The sequence below is a fragment of the Desmodus rotundus genome, chromosome 7 (assembly GCF_022682495.2).
Source record: "Desmodus rotundus isolate HL8 chromosome 7, HLdesRot8A.1, whole genome shotgun sequence".
NCBI classification, from domain to species: domain Eukaryota; kingdom Metazoa; phylum Chordata; class Mammalia; order Chiroptera; family Phyllostomidae; genus Desmodus; species Desmodus rotundus.
In genome coordinates, this window is record NC_071393.1 from 56,407,430 (window position 1) to 56,423,107 (window position 15,678).

The 15,678-nt window shown below is 36.1% G+C and overlaps 1 protein-coding gene across 3 annotated transcripts in view; it reads right to left on the reverse strand.

Moving 5' to 3' along the window:
• Positions 1 to 15,678, reverse strand: part of G2E3 (G2/M-phase specific E3 ubiquitin protein ligase) — a 72,421-nt gene that overhangs the window by 28,510 nt on the left and 28,233 nt on the right. Inside the window, exons 2-3 of one of the 3 annotated variants that reach the window (XM_045188311.2) lie at positions 6,395 to 6,435; positions 1,504 to 1,601 (exon numbers count right to left, since the gene is read on the reverse strand). In XM_045188311.2, coding sequence (XP_045044246.1) covers positions 1,504 to 1,601; positions 6,395 to 6,431 — 135 coding nt within the window. In that variant the 5' untranslated portion in view covers positions 6,432 to 6,435. Of the gene's footprint in view, positions 1 to 1,503; positions 1,602 to 6,394; positions 6,442 to 15,678 lie in introns of those variants that run through there. The other 2 variants (XM_053928551.1, XM_024551369.3) reach the window with 2 other exon arrangements.

Below are 15,678 nucleotides of genomic sequence, written 5' to 3' on the forward strand. Positions count from 1 at the left end.
TCACAATGAACTAGAATGTTGCCCAGGGTGGGTATCTTTTTGAATATATTAAATAATTCAAAAATATATTAATTAAAAATACTTCAAGTATGTGATTAAAGAGGCTTACTTCAATCAGTATAATATATGCTAACGAAAACTAAGTGATATACATTACTTAAAAATTAGCTATGAAAAAAACCACCCTAGCAAATAAAGTAGCTCTCCTACTACATAAAAAGTAAAATAGCCCCAGCTGGTGTGGCTCAGTTCTTTGGTCATTGTCTCCAGAACTGAAACGTTACCAGTTTGTTGCCTAGTGGGTTGCAGGTTCGGTCCCCTGGGGTGTGGACAGAAGGCAACCAATTGATATTTCTCTCTCACGGTTGATGTTTCTCACCCTATCTTTCTCCCTCTGCTCCTCTCTCTCTAAAATCAAAAATAAAATAATTTTTAATAAAACAAATAAACTCTTAGAAAAATGAAAAAAGTTTTCTTGTATGATGCAAAATATAATAACCCCAACTTACAAATTAATTTGGAATGCCAACTTCATGTTCCCTGAAGTCTTGGTACAAAGAAATTAGGTTCTTAGGCCATCTACAAGTCTATTTAACTGACACACAAAACTGTAGTCTTAGAGAGCCACCACGGAATACGTTGGATGTTTTCCCAAGGAAGCATCTAAAGAGTTTTAGCATGGACACTCTGTTGGGCATAAAAATATGTCCACAAATTTGTTGATACTCCTTCCTTTAAGATTTGGGACCTGATCCCCTTCCCCTTAAGTGTGGGCTAGACTTAATGACTTCGCTTCTAACAAACAGCATAAAGCAAAAGTGACAGTGGTATGTGACTATAAAGACTAGGTCATATAATTCCATCTTGGTATATCCATCTATCCCTCTCTTTTTCATCACTTGCTCTGGGAGATGCCAGAGTCCATGCTATGGACAACCCTACAGAGGCCCCCAGAAAATAAGAACTTAAGACACAAATTCAGTGAGGGGAGAAGTTGGTAGAGGGAAGGGGAAACAAAATAAAAACTAATTTTCAGTATGAAATCACTTTTTTTTTCTTTTGAGTTAACCATCATAAATTAACCTATTTCCCTTCCTACAAATATGTACTACCTTTAGTCAGAACCCTTCTCTCCAGAGTCTCTGTGAAATAAAATGCTTTTCTTCTACTCCCTCAACCTACAAATCTTTTATGAGATTTATCACTAGCAACAATGAAAACACAAAAAGTGGTAAAAAGAATAACTTCCTTAGAGGCCGAACCATTTTTTTCAGTTAGGCCCTAAAGGGTTAGACAAAAATAAATAGGTAATGATGACAGGTCTTTATATGTGCCAAGTAATTTCAGAATCGTAGAATCTGATAAATGAAAATCTTATTTTTACATATAGGCAAAATGAGATCTAGAGAAGTTAAATGATTATCAGATAACAGTCATCAACATCTAATTCTCTTCTTTAAAAGAATATCAAATTTCTGAGATTTAATTATAAATTATACTCACCAAACAATAGTAATGCACAGAGAGATTCCATTTCTCATTAGTTTTCTTTTCTCCATACTTATTAGGACAGTCATCATTTTTTCGACAGAAAACACAAGCTAACAGTGAAAAAGTAAATAGAAAAATATTTTTTAAATTTTCAAAAAAACATCTATGGAATTAGTGCTTTCCTCAAATGATGTGTTCAATTCTTTCTGTGTGAGCAGATCACATTATATTGTTATCAGTAACTTAAAATTTCCCATGCCTACTCCTAAAACAATAATGTGACTCCACATTTTACTCGTTAATTTATAACGATGAATGTAATGATGAGTGCATAGTTAAAATGGCAACTTGCAGGGTAACATCACTGAAAACAATGGATTAGGAGGTTTAAAATTCCATTAAAGCAACAATTAAACTGACAAAAACCATCAGAATCAATTTTTCAGAAACTTTGAAATCTAATTTGAAAATTTACAACAATCAGGAGGCTGCTTAACAAAGAAACAAGTTGCTAATATGTTGATGAGAGCTTCGAGGCATTTTAACTTACCCACCTATCACTCCCACCCCCAATCTCCAACTGGGCAATGGTCTTAGGTATGATGGCTCATGTTCCTGGTGTGGACTGTCTAAGAGGAAGTAACATGGACTTCGTTCTCAAAGAAATGTGACTGTTTTGACCTGTGTGGTGGTTGAGGTATGCTCTCAGTTGCTTGCCCTTGTTTTGCCTGCCTCAGAACTTCCTCAGGGCTGGAGTCTGACCATCTGTCAAACGCATTTAAGACAAATATACTAGCTGCAGCAGCTTTAAGAAAAGGCTAACAGAGGGCAAGCAGGTGACAGAGTAAAAGCAGACTCGTGGTTCCCAGGGGCTGAGGACAGGGGAAATGAGAAATGACTACCTAACGGGTACAGAATTTCCTTTGATGATGATGAAAATATTTTGGAACTGGTAGTTGTACAACATTGTGAATATGCTAAATGTCACCCAATTATACACTTCAAAATAGATAAAATGGTGAATTTTATATTATGTGCATTTTACCACAATAATTTTAGAAAGAAGTTTGAGAAGTTCAGCTCTAAACCAGAGCGATTTTAACATGAGGCAGTCTGCTCATTAATGCTCTCCTGTGCATTGATTCTGGCTCTTGAGGAAGTCTGGACAGAAATTGGGGGTCCCAGACAGGCCTTACTGAACCTTCTGTATGACTAGTTTATGCCTTACTGGACTTCATCACTATCCAAGCCACATGCAGAAGAGCTTTATACATACAAAGTTTGCTGATGGAAGTATACAAATCATGCTTCACAGTCATGAACTACTATCATACTCAATAACATGCAGGAACTTCATAAACATAATGATGAGCAAGATTTAAGGTCAGATATTACTCTTGGGGAGGAGCAACAATAACAAGGACAACTTCTGGGTGCTGTTTCTATTGTACTTGTTGTTCTGGACGGTAGTTACGCAGGGTGATAATAACTATTACCCTGAGGAGTTTGTAATTTATTTGGGGAGTAAAGAGGAGCCAATGAAGACTTCTGACTTGGCAGTGATGTGATCAAAGATGTGTTCAGAGAACATAATTCTGGAAATAAAAAGCCTAAGCAGTGTGTTAAAGAAAGGAGAAAGCCCACAGGAATCTAGAGCAACTGAAACAAAACAGACCCACAAATGGCCAAAAAGGAAAGGAAGACAGTGTAATTATAAGATGGTGCTGCTGCCAAGCCTTATTATCAACGTGTCTTGGTGTAACAGTCTTTTCCAAATTTCCAAGTACCTCACTGAAATTGTCTCAAAATAAAGCAAAATTGTTCTGTGACACTATTAGAAATAAGAGTGAGCCAAATCTAGCTATGTCCATGGGATGTCCTGTAATCTTTCATATGTATGATTTTGGATAAAATATGAGCTGAAGTTAATAATTTCATCATCATATTACATTTCTCAAATTTTTTTTACTGTAATGAGGTATCACACACCTATCTGCAATGATGGATAGAAAAAATATTGAGGGTTTCATATTCTCAGCAAGCTACATATAGGTCACCAGACTACAAGCAATTCAGAGAAACTCCCAAATCCAACATCTGTATTTCCACCATCACATATATTGAAACCATCGTGATGATGCTGTCATTCTCCTTTGTCAGACCGGCACAAGACGGCACACTCTAAATAAAGCAATAAGCCTCCAACATTCCTGTTCATATCCCTTTAAAACAATGTATCTCTTTTATAGTCACCGGTGAATCTGATAATTGCTTTCAGGAGGAACTCGTGATGAGAGCTGCAGGTTCTTCAGGTCGCCCATGTCAGGAACACAGACTGGCACTGCATACAGATGAGTACAGCATCCAGAGAGCCTCCCAGCTGCATATTTCCCCAAGGCTGAAAGGATCCATACCAGCTTAAAATCCTGCCTCTATCTCTTACTCACCAATTAGCATGTCCCTCAACCACGTCAATTCCTTTCCTATGAAGTCAGATTAATATTTTACACAAGTCAACAGCACTCTGAGAAATGTTCAGCTCTTTCCTTTACCTCTGAATACAGATCCCAGTCAAGCAGACTAAAAACAGAACAGGAAATATAACCAAATATAACCAATATGTAAATTAGCACTAGCCCTCAATTACTGGGCCACATAGACGCACACTGACATTTCTGGTTTCCATAAGAGCAGGACCAGAGAAGAATTAGGGAGGAAGACGGTGTGGTGGGAAGGAATAGGCACTGCCCAAGCATGAGGTGTCCTCCCCTTTCCTCTCTTCTCTTTGTCTGGATCCTCCACAGGCTTTCAACTGTCAAGATGAATTCTCCCAAGATCCCCTTAACCCAAACGTCTCACGCTGCTCCTTGAATTCACAGCAACTCTAAGAGCAAAATCCCCTCCAAGGGATTTCTTAGAGTGTTGCTTCATTTATTGTGTATGCATGACTTTCACGACCATAAGGTCAAGATGTGTAAGATCTCTAGGTTACCATTTACACTCCTTCCAATGCACAGTACTGGGAACATAACAGGTTTTTAATAAATATGAGTGAGAAGAATGGAATCTTAATAATAATAATAATAATAATAATAATAATAATAATGTTAAAAAGGCAATCGTAGAGTCAGGGAGGTGTGACTTGAGACTCAGCTCTACACTCTACTGTATAACCTTGGACAGGTTATATAAACACTTATGGCTCTGTTTCCTCTTAAAAATGAGGACAACACTACCTACCTCTAACTGTGTCTTAATGAGAACGAGATAGTATATAGTAATATAATTAAAAGGGTATGGCACAAAGACAGAACTGAGTAAATGTCAGTATTATAACTATCAATCTTTTCTATCTTGCAATGTTTATGTGCACAGGAAATTTCTAATAACATACTAATAAAACAATGAGAAAATCAGTAGCTGAAGAGAAAAGACTGAGGATCTCAAGGTGGCAGATCAATACAAGATGAAGGAGCCTGAATCTCTAAATGACTGCATGGACCAGAAACTATCTGTCCCATCTCCCCTAACTAATTCACACTGGACTGTAACATGAACACATAATACTTCTATTGTGTTAAACTATTAAGACTTCAGGGTTTACCTATGGCAACGCTTTTCTTATTTACTTTAACTAATCAAGAATAGATGTTATGTGTTAAAAAGGTGCTATATATTTGTTAGCAGGCTAGTCACAAAATAGACTCCAGGACTGGAAACAATCCTCCATGAGCTAAAATTTAATACTGTGAAATATCCCCCCTATTATTTACCCTCCTCACTCCAGTTTAATGAAGTAAGCCATAAATGAAAGCCCCTTCCTCCAACCTTTTGAAAGAGCTCAGCTCCTCTGCCTTCCCCATATAGAGTAACTGGCCACATTAACTCCAGCAAATTGCCATTTGTTTACTGGACATCTTACCCCAGCAGCTCCCACCTTAACGTCTTCATCCCCAGTGCCTATACTTTCATGTAAGTGTGCCTCAAGAGAAAGAGGGATGCAAGGAATTAGTTTAGACTACAGAAGAGAAGTCCTCATGATGTATGCTTGAATGAACCTGAATCTGCTATAGACAGTGAACCTGTGGTTTTCCATGTGTTCCCCTCCGCCCTGCACCCAGTACGAATACCATGAATGCAGGAGAGACTAGGTTTCAGGAACACATTTTATAAGTAGATTACTTTTGTTTTCATTTGTGCTTTGTTTTTTTCCTACATTTTAATGTTAAAAATTGAATAAAATTGTTCTGACTTAATTATACTTAAGATCACCTTCTACACTAGCAAATGATACTGGCTGCATTATAACAATGAAATAAACACATTCACATATATATTTATACATAAAAAACTGAGTCAATCTTAGCAAAAATATTAAGTAAATAACAGAATGGGTAGTATTTGCATTTGACAAAGACATAAAGGTAGTCCATGAATTACTAAGTTTCAGAAGTGTTAGCACAGTTGATAGGAGTCTGAAGATAGTTAGGCAAGCAGTGGGAGGTTTAAGAACACAAATTTCCTTATCCAACATGATGTAGAGTCAACAGATAATCTCTGTAAGTGATATGAAAAGTATAGAGTTTTAAGTGTAATACTTTAATTTGAGAGGGAATAAAAAATAAATAGAATACCATTTTACTCAGATACAAACTACACTGATAAATACATATACACGATACAAATAAAATATGGTAAATTATCTTCTTATAGCAGGTTTTTGTTGAAATGAATACACGCAACATTGTACTTTAGTATACAGATATATGAAGCAAGCATGGATCCGGGAATTCATTTCTTTTGTTTGAGGAGCTAGAAAGAGGTTTAGTGTGATAAAAAAGCAAGAGTAAAATATCTCAATATTTTAAATTATATTTGAAATATTTTAAGTACAGTTACTTACCGAGAGTCTGTGAGTCACTGGGTTTTTTTTCATTCATTTTACTAGGAAACATAAGAACATAGAATATAGTCATCTTAATTTTAAAAGTCTCAAATTATCCACCTTAAATTTAGTCAGTGCACGGTTTTAAATGTTGCGTATCATTTTGTACTCTAGTACATGACTTCCTCACCTTTTTATACAATAAGACCAACAGTTTCTCTTAAGGGTGGTAATGTCTGTGGACACTGTTAAAACTGGACGAAATGAGTCCTAAGCAGGTAGTTTAGTTGGTTAGAGCCAAGGTTGTGGGTTCCATCCCTGGCCAGGGCACGCACAAGAATCAACCAATGAATGCATAAATAAGTGGAACAACAAATCGATGTTTCTCTCTTCCTTCTTCTCTTTCTAAAATTAACACATATTTTTTTTTAATTGGAAGGAATGTTTATTAGTTCTCAAAAGATTAAGATGACTACTTGTATTTAGTGTAAAGAGGCCAGGGTTTTAAGATATCCTGCAATGCACCCAATAGACCTACACAATAAAAAAGAGTCTAGTCAAGGGTGTCAAACTCATTTTCACTGGGGGCCACATCAGCCTTGTGGTTGCCTTCAAAGGGCTGAATGTAATTTTAGGACCGTATAAATCTAACTACTTCTTAAAAGTTAAGCGAGAGCTCAGTGCTGCCGCCAGGTAGAAACAAGGTGCCAGGCAGGATAAAAAAAGGTGGAGGGCTGGATTTGGCCTGCGGGCCTTGTGTTTGCCACCTGAGGTATAGAGCAATTTTCAACCTTTTTCATCTAATGGTACACATAAACCAATTACTAAAATTCTGTGGCACACCCAAAAAATACATTTTTGCCAATCTAAAAAAACAGGATTAATTTTGATTCATTCATACCAGACAGCTATTGTTGTGTCAGCTGTTATTTTTTTATTTGACAATTAAAGGAAGAGGTTAGTGCCCCTGACTAAATAAACAGGTATTACATGTTTTAAAAATGCTTTCAGCACACTAGTGCACCACAGCATGCTAGCTGAAGATCTCTGGTCTAGACTTTTGCATTTCCAGCTGTACATTCAAGTAGATTAAACAAATAAACAAATAAAACACAACTATTTACAATTATATCAACCTAGAACTTAAGCCCATTTCACACAGTCTTTTTCCCCCTGCTATTTTAGGACAAAATGACTATTTCCAAACTACGACTCCTATGTAAAGTCAAGGAAATTTGTATTTTATTTTCGTTCATAACTTTACCAAGACTTGTTCACTGGGGGAAAAACCACCATCATCGATAGTAATGGCATTAATATTTGAGTAGTCTATACAACAATCATTCATCAGACTGTATCTGTGGCTATTTTATTGGCAGGGATTCTATACGGAGTTGCAGCATGACTGCCAGATCACATTCTAATTCTAGTACAGTGTTCAACCATTTACATAGTGAGAGACACTGATCTGCCTATCTCCTCAATCCTCACAAGTTAACAAATAAAATTATTAATATTCATTACTGATATATAGTTATTCACACTATCTCTAGTGCTAAAAGATCTAATAGAGAAAAAACATCTTAATAGTATCAAATTTCACTTTTTGAAGGATATATGAACAGCCTACTTGAAATGTTATGAGATTCAAGTATACATATGTGTTGGCTCTTGGAATTTAAGGCGAAAAGAACAAACGTAATGATGCTACTAGGTAAATAAAATCTCCTTTTACAGCTGCAAAACCAATGCTCAGAGAGATCACAGAGCTTGGAAGTGGCAACAGACTACCCTATAACTGAGTGACTGTGCCACTTCACATGAAAATAGTAAAAGAGCACAGTAAATAGCAATAGTAACATCACAGGAGGGACAAAAAGACCACAAAGATTACTATCAAATTTTGTCAATGCCTTCTTACAATTTAGAATTTATATTTCATACTGATTTTAAAAAATGTTTGAGTTTAAAATTGGTTTCCTCATATATCGCTTTGGTGTTTTCATAAAAAGTCATAATCTAAGTCTTTAGAATCATTCTGACTCCAAGCTTCAATATATTCGGGCTCTTCCTTACAAAATCATTTGTACCATCAAAATTGATATTTAAAAGAATACATAAAACAATGAAAGAATCCTGCATTAGGCAGGTTTTGAAATTGAGTGAGTGTAGCCTACTTTTCCACCCTCACAACCATTATGAAGTGTTAAAGGAATACTCCTTAGTATTTCCTGGATATTATTTCTTCTTTAGAGGCATTTATTATACTCTATACAGGCATATGACAACATTTATGATGTGTATACATATTCATACAATTACCACAGATTGCACTACCTCGCCAAAACTGGTCGAGGATCACAATCTGGTTTTTTTTTTTAAGTTTTATTATTAAATATATTGGGGTAACATCAGTTAATAAGATTGTATGTTTCAAGAACTGAGTTGGCCAAAAAGTTCATTTGCTTTCCCCCCATAATATGGCTCTAGTAGTGCTTCATTATCTTTAACTTCATTTGAAACCATTTTGTTAGATTGTTTTGTAACAGCTGTCATAGAAACGTGCATTTAAGAAAAAAAATAAGAATTGGGTGAATTTTTGTGTAGCAGTTTTATCATTGAAGATGAAAGAAAATGAGCATTGTCTGTTCACCACTCTAAGTCTGTTCACCATATCCTTCTGTCACTATATACAGGGGTGCGGCAAAAATGGGTTTACAATTGTATGTGAAACACACTGTATTCTTGCATTATTATTTATTGTATTATTTTTCATACAAAAACTGTAAACCTACTTTGGCCACATCCTGTAGTTTGCTTTTTCTGCCTCCCCGCAAAGAGCTTGTTTTTAAACATGCTAAAAAGGGTGAAAGGGTGTCAATCTTAAAGATGATGAAATACAATAAATAGGGAGATAAAATGACTTTTTTATAATTCAACATATGATAATAATTCAGCATATCATAAACCCATTCATACCTAAGCATTTACCACAGAAAATTCCACATACACATGATAACAGTACTTTATTAGAGTAAACACAAAAATTTTAACTTATAAATGATGTTTAGTCAGTTCCCAACAATGGACTTATATATGGTATTTAATATCTCCATCTTCTAATTCCTTAACTGCTCATCTCTGTGGGTGAATTACATCTATATATTGTTTAATTTTAGATTTACTATAACTTAGTATAATGATTTGGGTCCACAATAAAGGTAACTTTAATAAAGATATTTAAAAATCTCTCGATGGCATTAATGCAAACATTAATCACATATTACTTTACATTATATTTATTTCAATTTTGTTAATTCCTCAGGTACATTGCTAAATTCCCTGAGGGTAACATCCCCATATAATTCAGTACAGTAATAATAAGTATTTGCTGAATGTGATTGACAATTATAATACAGATATTGGTATGAGTAGGCAAGATTCTAAACTAAATTTTCACGGTAAAGAAATCATTACATTTTCTGCTATTCTTCCCCTTCCCACTGCAAGAACCCAAGGCATCTCTCTTAGAAGACAGTGTGATTAAGCCCTATCTAGATTTTTATAATTGTATAGGCAACTATGTTACTTTCAAAAAGGTTAATGAAGATTCTTGTTAATTACCAACCTTAGAACTCTGTACTAAAAATGTGCTTTCTCGTATTTACAAATATAAAAGAGTAAACCTGAACATCAATCTTACATGACACACAACAAAAGTAGCTCAGGAGGATGTAGAGGACCATGCTGAAAGCCTCCAAATATCACTGGCCACAGTGAATCATAAAAAAGATCTCCAAGGCTGTCTAAACAGGAGTGGAAAAGGTTTTTCTATGTATGCCAATATCTAATAAGCACTTGATATAGTTTTTCTTTTTTTCTTTTTTGAAAATTAATGTAATTTATTCCTAGATTACAAAAATGAGCAAATCCCAGTTTTGTTTTTTTTAATTATTTTTTAATATATTTATTGATTATGCTATTACAGTTGTCCCATTCCCCCCCCCCCACTCCACTCCATCCTGCCCAGCCCTCTCCCTCCCACATTCCCTCCCATAGTTCATGTCCATGGGTCATACTTATAAGTTCTTTGGCTTCTACATTTCCTACACTATTTTTACCCTCCCCCTGTCTATTTTCCACCTATCATCTATGCTACTTATTCTCTGTACCTTTAACCCCTCTCCCCCTCCCACTCCCTTATTGACAACGCTCATGTTCTAGTTGTTTGCCTAGTTTGCTCTCGTTTTTGTTTTATGTGTGGTCGTTAATAACTGTGAGTTTGCTGTCATTTTTACTGTTCCTATTTTTGATCTTCCTTTTCTTAGGTAATTCCCTTCAACATTTCATATAGTAAGGGCTTGGTGATGAGAGCTTCTTTAACTTGACCTTATCTGAGAAGCACTTTATCTTCCCTTCCATTCTAAATGATAGCTTTGCTGGATACAGTAATCTTGGATGTAGGTCCTTGTGTTTAATCTTGGGTAATGTAATTATGATGTGCCTTGGTGTGTTCCTCCTTGGGTCCAGCTTCTTTGGGACTCTCTGAGATTCCTGGACTTCTTGGAAGTCTATTTCCTTTGCCAGATGAGGGAAGTTCTCCATTATTTGTTCAAATAAGTTTTCAAGTTTTTGTTCTTCCTCTTCTCCTTCTGGCACCCCTATAATTCGGATGTTGGAACGTTTCAAGGTGTCCTGGAGGTTCCTAAGCCTCTCCTCATTTTTCCGAATTCTTGTTTCTTCATTCTTTTCTGGTTGGATGTTTCTTTCTTCTTCTGGTCCACACCATTGATTTGAGTCCCAGCTTCCTTCGCATCACTATTGGTTCCCTGTACATCTTCCTTTGTCTCTCTTAACATAGCCTTCATTTTTTCATCTAGTTTTCGACCAAATTCAACCAATTCTGTGAGCACCGTAATTACCAGTGTTTTGAACTGTGCATCTGATAGGTTGGCTATCTCTTCGTTGCTTAGTTGAATTATTTCTGGAGCTTTGAAATGTTCTTTCATTTGGGCCATTTTTTTTGGGGGGGGGTCCTGGGCGAGCCTGTTACTTAAAGGGGCGGAGCCTTAGGTGTTCCCCAGGGCGGGGTAACGCTGGTCTCTGTGCTGTGATGCTGTACGTGGGGGAGGGACTGAGAGGGAGCAATGGCGCCTGCTCCTCTCTCCACCGGATTTCAGTCACTCCCTCCGCTACCCATAATCAAACTGGGCCCCTCTGGTGCTGGTTCCCGAGTGGGTGGGCTTGTGCACACTCTAGGCCCCATGGGTCTCTCCAACGACCTCTCCTGTGAGGCTGGGAGTTTCTCCTGCTGCCTCCCCAACCCCCACGGGTGTTTTCAATCAGAGGTTTGAGGCTTTATTTCCCGGAGCTGGAGCCCTGGGTTATGTGGTCTGCTTTGCTCACCGCCGTTTGTCCCGGTTTATCTATGCGAGAATGTGGGGCTGCGGGGTGCTACCCGCCACTCTGCCTGCCCCGTTCTCCGCCACTCTGAGTCCGGCCCTCTCGGTTTATCTGTGCGCGAATGTGGGGCCGCAGGGGCTGCTAGTGCTCAGACTGCCTGCCCCATTCGACCCACACTCCGCCAGTCTCAGTCCCGCCACAGCCACCCAAGTCCTCTCCGCCCCGGCTGCCCGTCTCCGCCCCTCCTACCGGTCTGGATGAATGTTTATTTTTTATCTCCTTGGTGTCGGACTTCCATGTCGTTCGATTTTCTGTCAGTTCTGGTTGTGTGAGGAGGCGCAGTGTGTCTACCTACACTGCCATCTTGGTTCTCGAGAAATAATTTAAATTGATAATCAAAGGTTGGGAGAGATATCACTACATTCCCAGAGTGTAAACTCAGAAAGAAGAAAAACTGAGGAGATAAGTCCTTAAAAAAAAAAAAAAGATTTTTATTTAATTTTAGAGAGGAGAAGGGAAGCAGAGAGAGAGGGAAACATTGACGTGTGAGAGAAACTGGGAACCTGGCCCACAACCCAAGCATGTGCCCTGAAATGGAATTGAACTGATGACCTTTCCCTTTGCAGGACAACGTCCAAGGAAGCCACATCAGTCAGGGCGGAGGAGATGTCTTTTAAACACTCTGAATCCTCCTCCTGGTGGCACAGAAGCTATGGTGGTTTCAGGAACAATGGCAAAATTAATGCCACCCCCAAATCCTGTGCAAACAGCAGGGGTGGCTGCTCTACCTCAATATGAAGGAAAATGGGCACTTATAAACTCAAGCAGCTAAAACCAACCAATCCTGATATCTCCCCCGCTTGTCTTCCAGTTTCCTTAAAGTTGTCAAGGACAAAAAAAAATCTTGTTTTCTCTATAATTATTAGTAACATTATGTATATGTATGGTAAAAAATAAGATCTCAATTTTTTTTTAGGTTGATGTGGTCTGGAAAAAAATTTGATATTAAACCTAGTTTAAATTTAATTTATATGTTTTAAAATTATTCACATAACATATATAATTTTTGTTTTGCCTGGGTTTATAGGAATAAGTTTGTGTTATCTTTGTTACAGAATTTGTCAAGAAAATGGCTTGGGTAATAACTGACTTTAAAATCTTATAAAGTTATGAAGAACTAATAAGTAAATGTAACTAAAATGAAAAGTTTTTGATAAAGCTTTTTAATAATAATTACATACATAACACACACACAAATATAATTTTCAAAAGCCTTTGGTGACTTGGAAATTTAGAGTTTTGCTGGGTTAAATGATAAAAATTATTAAATATATAGATATTTTGAAATAACAGGATACTAAAATATCAATTGATCTGAGTTTGCCTAATTTACCTTATCACAGAGAAGCTACAGAATGGATTTGGATCTGTCAATGAACACATTTTATACTTAATTAAACACATGTCACTTGAAAATGTGTTTGCTAATGGAAAAAACCTGCTTCTAGAAGTTATGAAATGTATTCATAAAAATATCAATCTAAAGAACACTAATTACTTACTTCTAATTGTCACTAAAAATCAAGATATCTAAGAATTAAGAATTCTAATTAAGTTGGAAACAAATTGTATGGTTTGGTAATAGAAGGCATAAAATATGAAAACACTTGTTAAAACACTTGTTAAAGAAAAAGAAAATAATTTTTTCTGAAGTTGGCTAATTCCGAATGAGTTAAGAAGAAGCAAACTAAAAGGGTTCATGTAAATTGCAGAAAGATTGTTTACATTGCACAGTCTGTGCAAATTGAAGGTTTATGAGGCGAGATCTTGAGAAGAAATTTTATAGGTAAGCTGAATAATAAATTTAATTAGGCAAATGAATCTAAATGTCAAAAGTAAGCTAAAACAGAATTTGTTTGGTTCTTCAGTCTGTTAAAAGGAAAAAATTTTTCCTTTATCTGCCCATACAGCAAAGATTAAATTAAAAAAAAAAAAGTTATGTTATAATGTGTTAATCACATACTTGATTACTTAACCCATATTATTTATTATAAGAACTAAAGTTTTGGTAGCATGTACTTATGTTTGATACCTTTATTGTCACTTTGGGTAAATAATTTAAAATTGTTTCATAATGATACATAATTTAAATTGTTTCATAATGATACACATTCTTTTGGTCAAATAGGTTTGACAGCCTTCCCAGGGTTTATATTTTGAGAGACTTTTTTATGACTTAAAATTGGCTTTGGGTCATTATAATGGGTCCCTGAAATGCTGTGGGGATTTGTATTTTCTTCTTATGAAGAAGAAATTTTGACCCAGTTAGGCCTATTTGAAATGTTGAAAGTACATGGAAGCTTTGTCATATAAAGAAATAAATAATAACTATGTTTTATTTATATACACATATTTTTATTATTAAAGTGGATGTTCTAGATATTATATAGAAATCTCCAAGAGTCTACAAAGTTCTGACATACTCTTATTTATAATTTTAATTGTTATTGTAAAATGTTGTTACAGGAAAACAAATTCCTTTGTCTGTTGCATTATAATCAGATCTATACCATGTCATTTTAAGTTTGGTTTTTTTTTTTGGTCACTTAAGAGACAGTAATTGCTTTACCCTGATGCATTTACAAATATGTCTTTCTTCAGAAAGATCCAGGGAAAGGACTCTTATTCTAAATTACATATTTCTGAGAATAAATTTTCAGGTATTTTTGAACTAGATGAAGATAACTCGAACTCTATGGAATAACTGGATCTACAGGAATACTGACAAATAATCAGCATAAATGAGTATTGATTATGGGACAGAATAAACTGAATATGATTGCAGTTTTTGTAACTTTTTATTGAAAATACTGCTAATTTTTAATCTTTTTGTTTTTCGGACATAAGAAAACCTTTTTCTTAAAGCAATTTGGCAAATTATACTTTCATAAGCAATACTGAGGCATTTATATTTTTTCTCGCTACCTGATCCCTCTGGAATGTGGAAACTCTTAATGAGTGAGAATTATTATTTCCATTACAATGTCTGTTTGCTTAAATACAACAAGATCTGATTTCTTCAAAATAGGACACATAAAGCCAGTTTCCAATTGCGGTTTTATTAATCAAGACTTTGACTGGAATGTCCTGCCTGAGAGAGACATGCCTAGACTGTGGATGTCACCAGAAAATTTTAAGCAATTTTAAGGAATAAAGATTGACTTTGAAGCTGATAAAAGCCCCTTGGAGAAAGGCCCTGTACCTTGCTTATTCATACAGTTCACGGCATTCTTTCAAGGTAAGGAGCCAAGGATGCTTTCCTGGGAGATGGCAATGAAGAACCTCAAGACATTTGGGGGACCTGGAAAACTCGAGAAACTTACCCAAAGTTATAGGTATTACAGGCAAAGCTTGATGGCATCTGGGTGGCTTGGCTTCTTTGCCCTGGGTAGCTAATTAAAGCTCAACCTGGAAATTCCTTATAAGATTCCAGCAAAGCACATTTAAGAAAGCCTATATAATCACCTGCCATCCCTGTTGTGTTTATGCAAATAATCAGTCCAAATTGAAACTGGACTTAATGCAATAAATGAATTGGTCTTGATTTGGCTCTTTGATAAAAATAAGAGTGACTTTAGGGGAAGAAATTATTTCAATAGACTCTATAACACACAGTTATGGACATTAAAGTCTAGTTCAGTTAATTGTCTTTACAATTTTATTTTTCACTTATGCACAGACAAGATTGAAAGGATGACAGACCAGGAGCAGAAGGTCGCCAAGGCAGAAAGTTCCAGTGCCTAGCAATAGGCATGGAAAAAGAAAGAAATAAAAAGAGATACATAGGCAAATGGTGAAAAGGAATGGTGAGTGAGGAGGCCCACAGCTCCTTTAGAGAC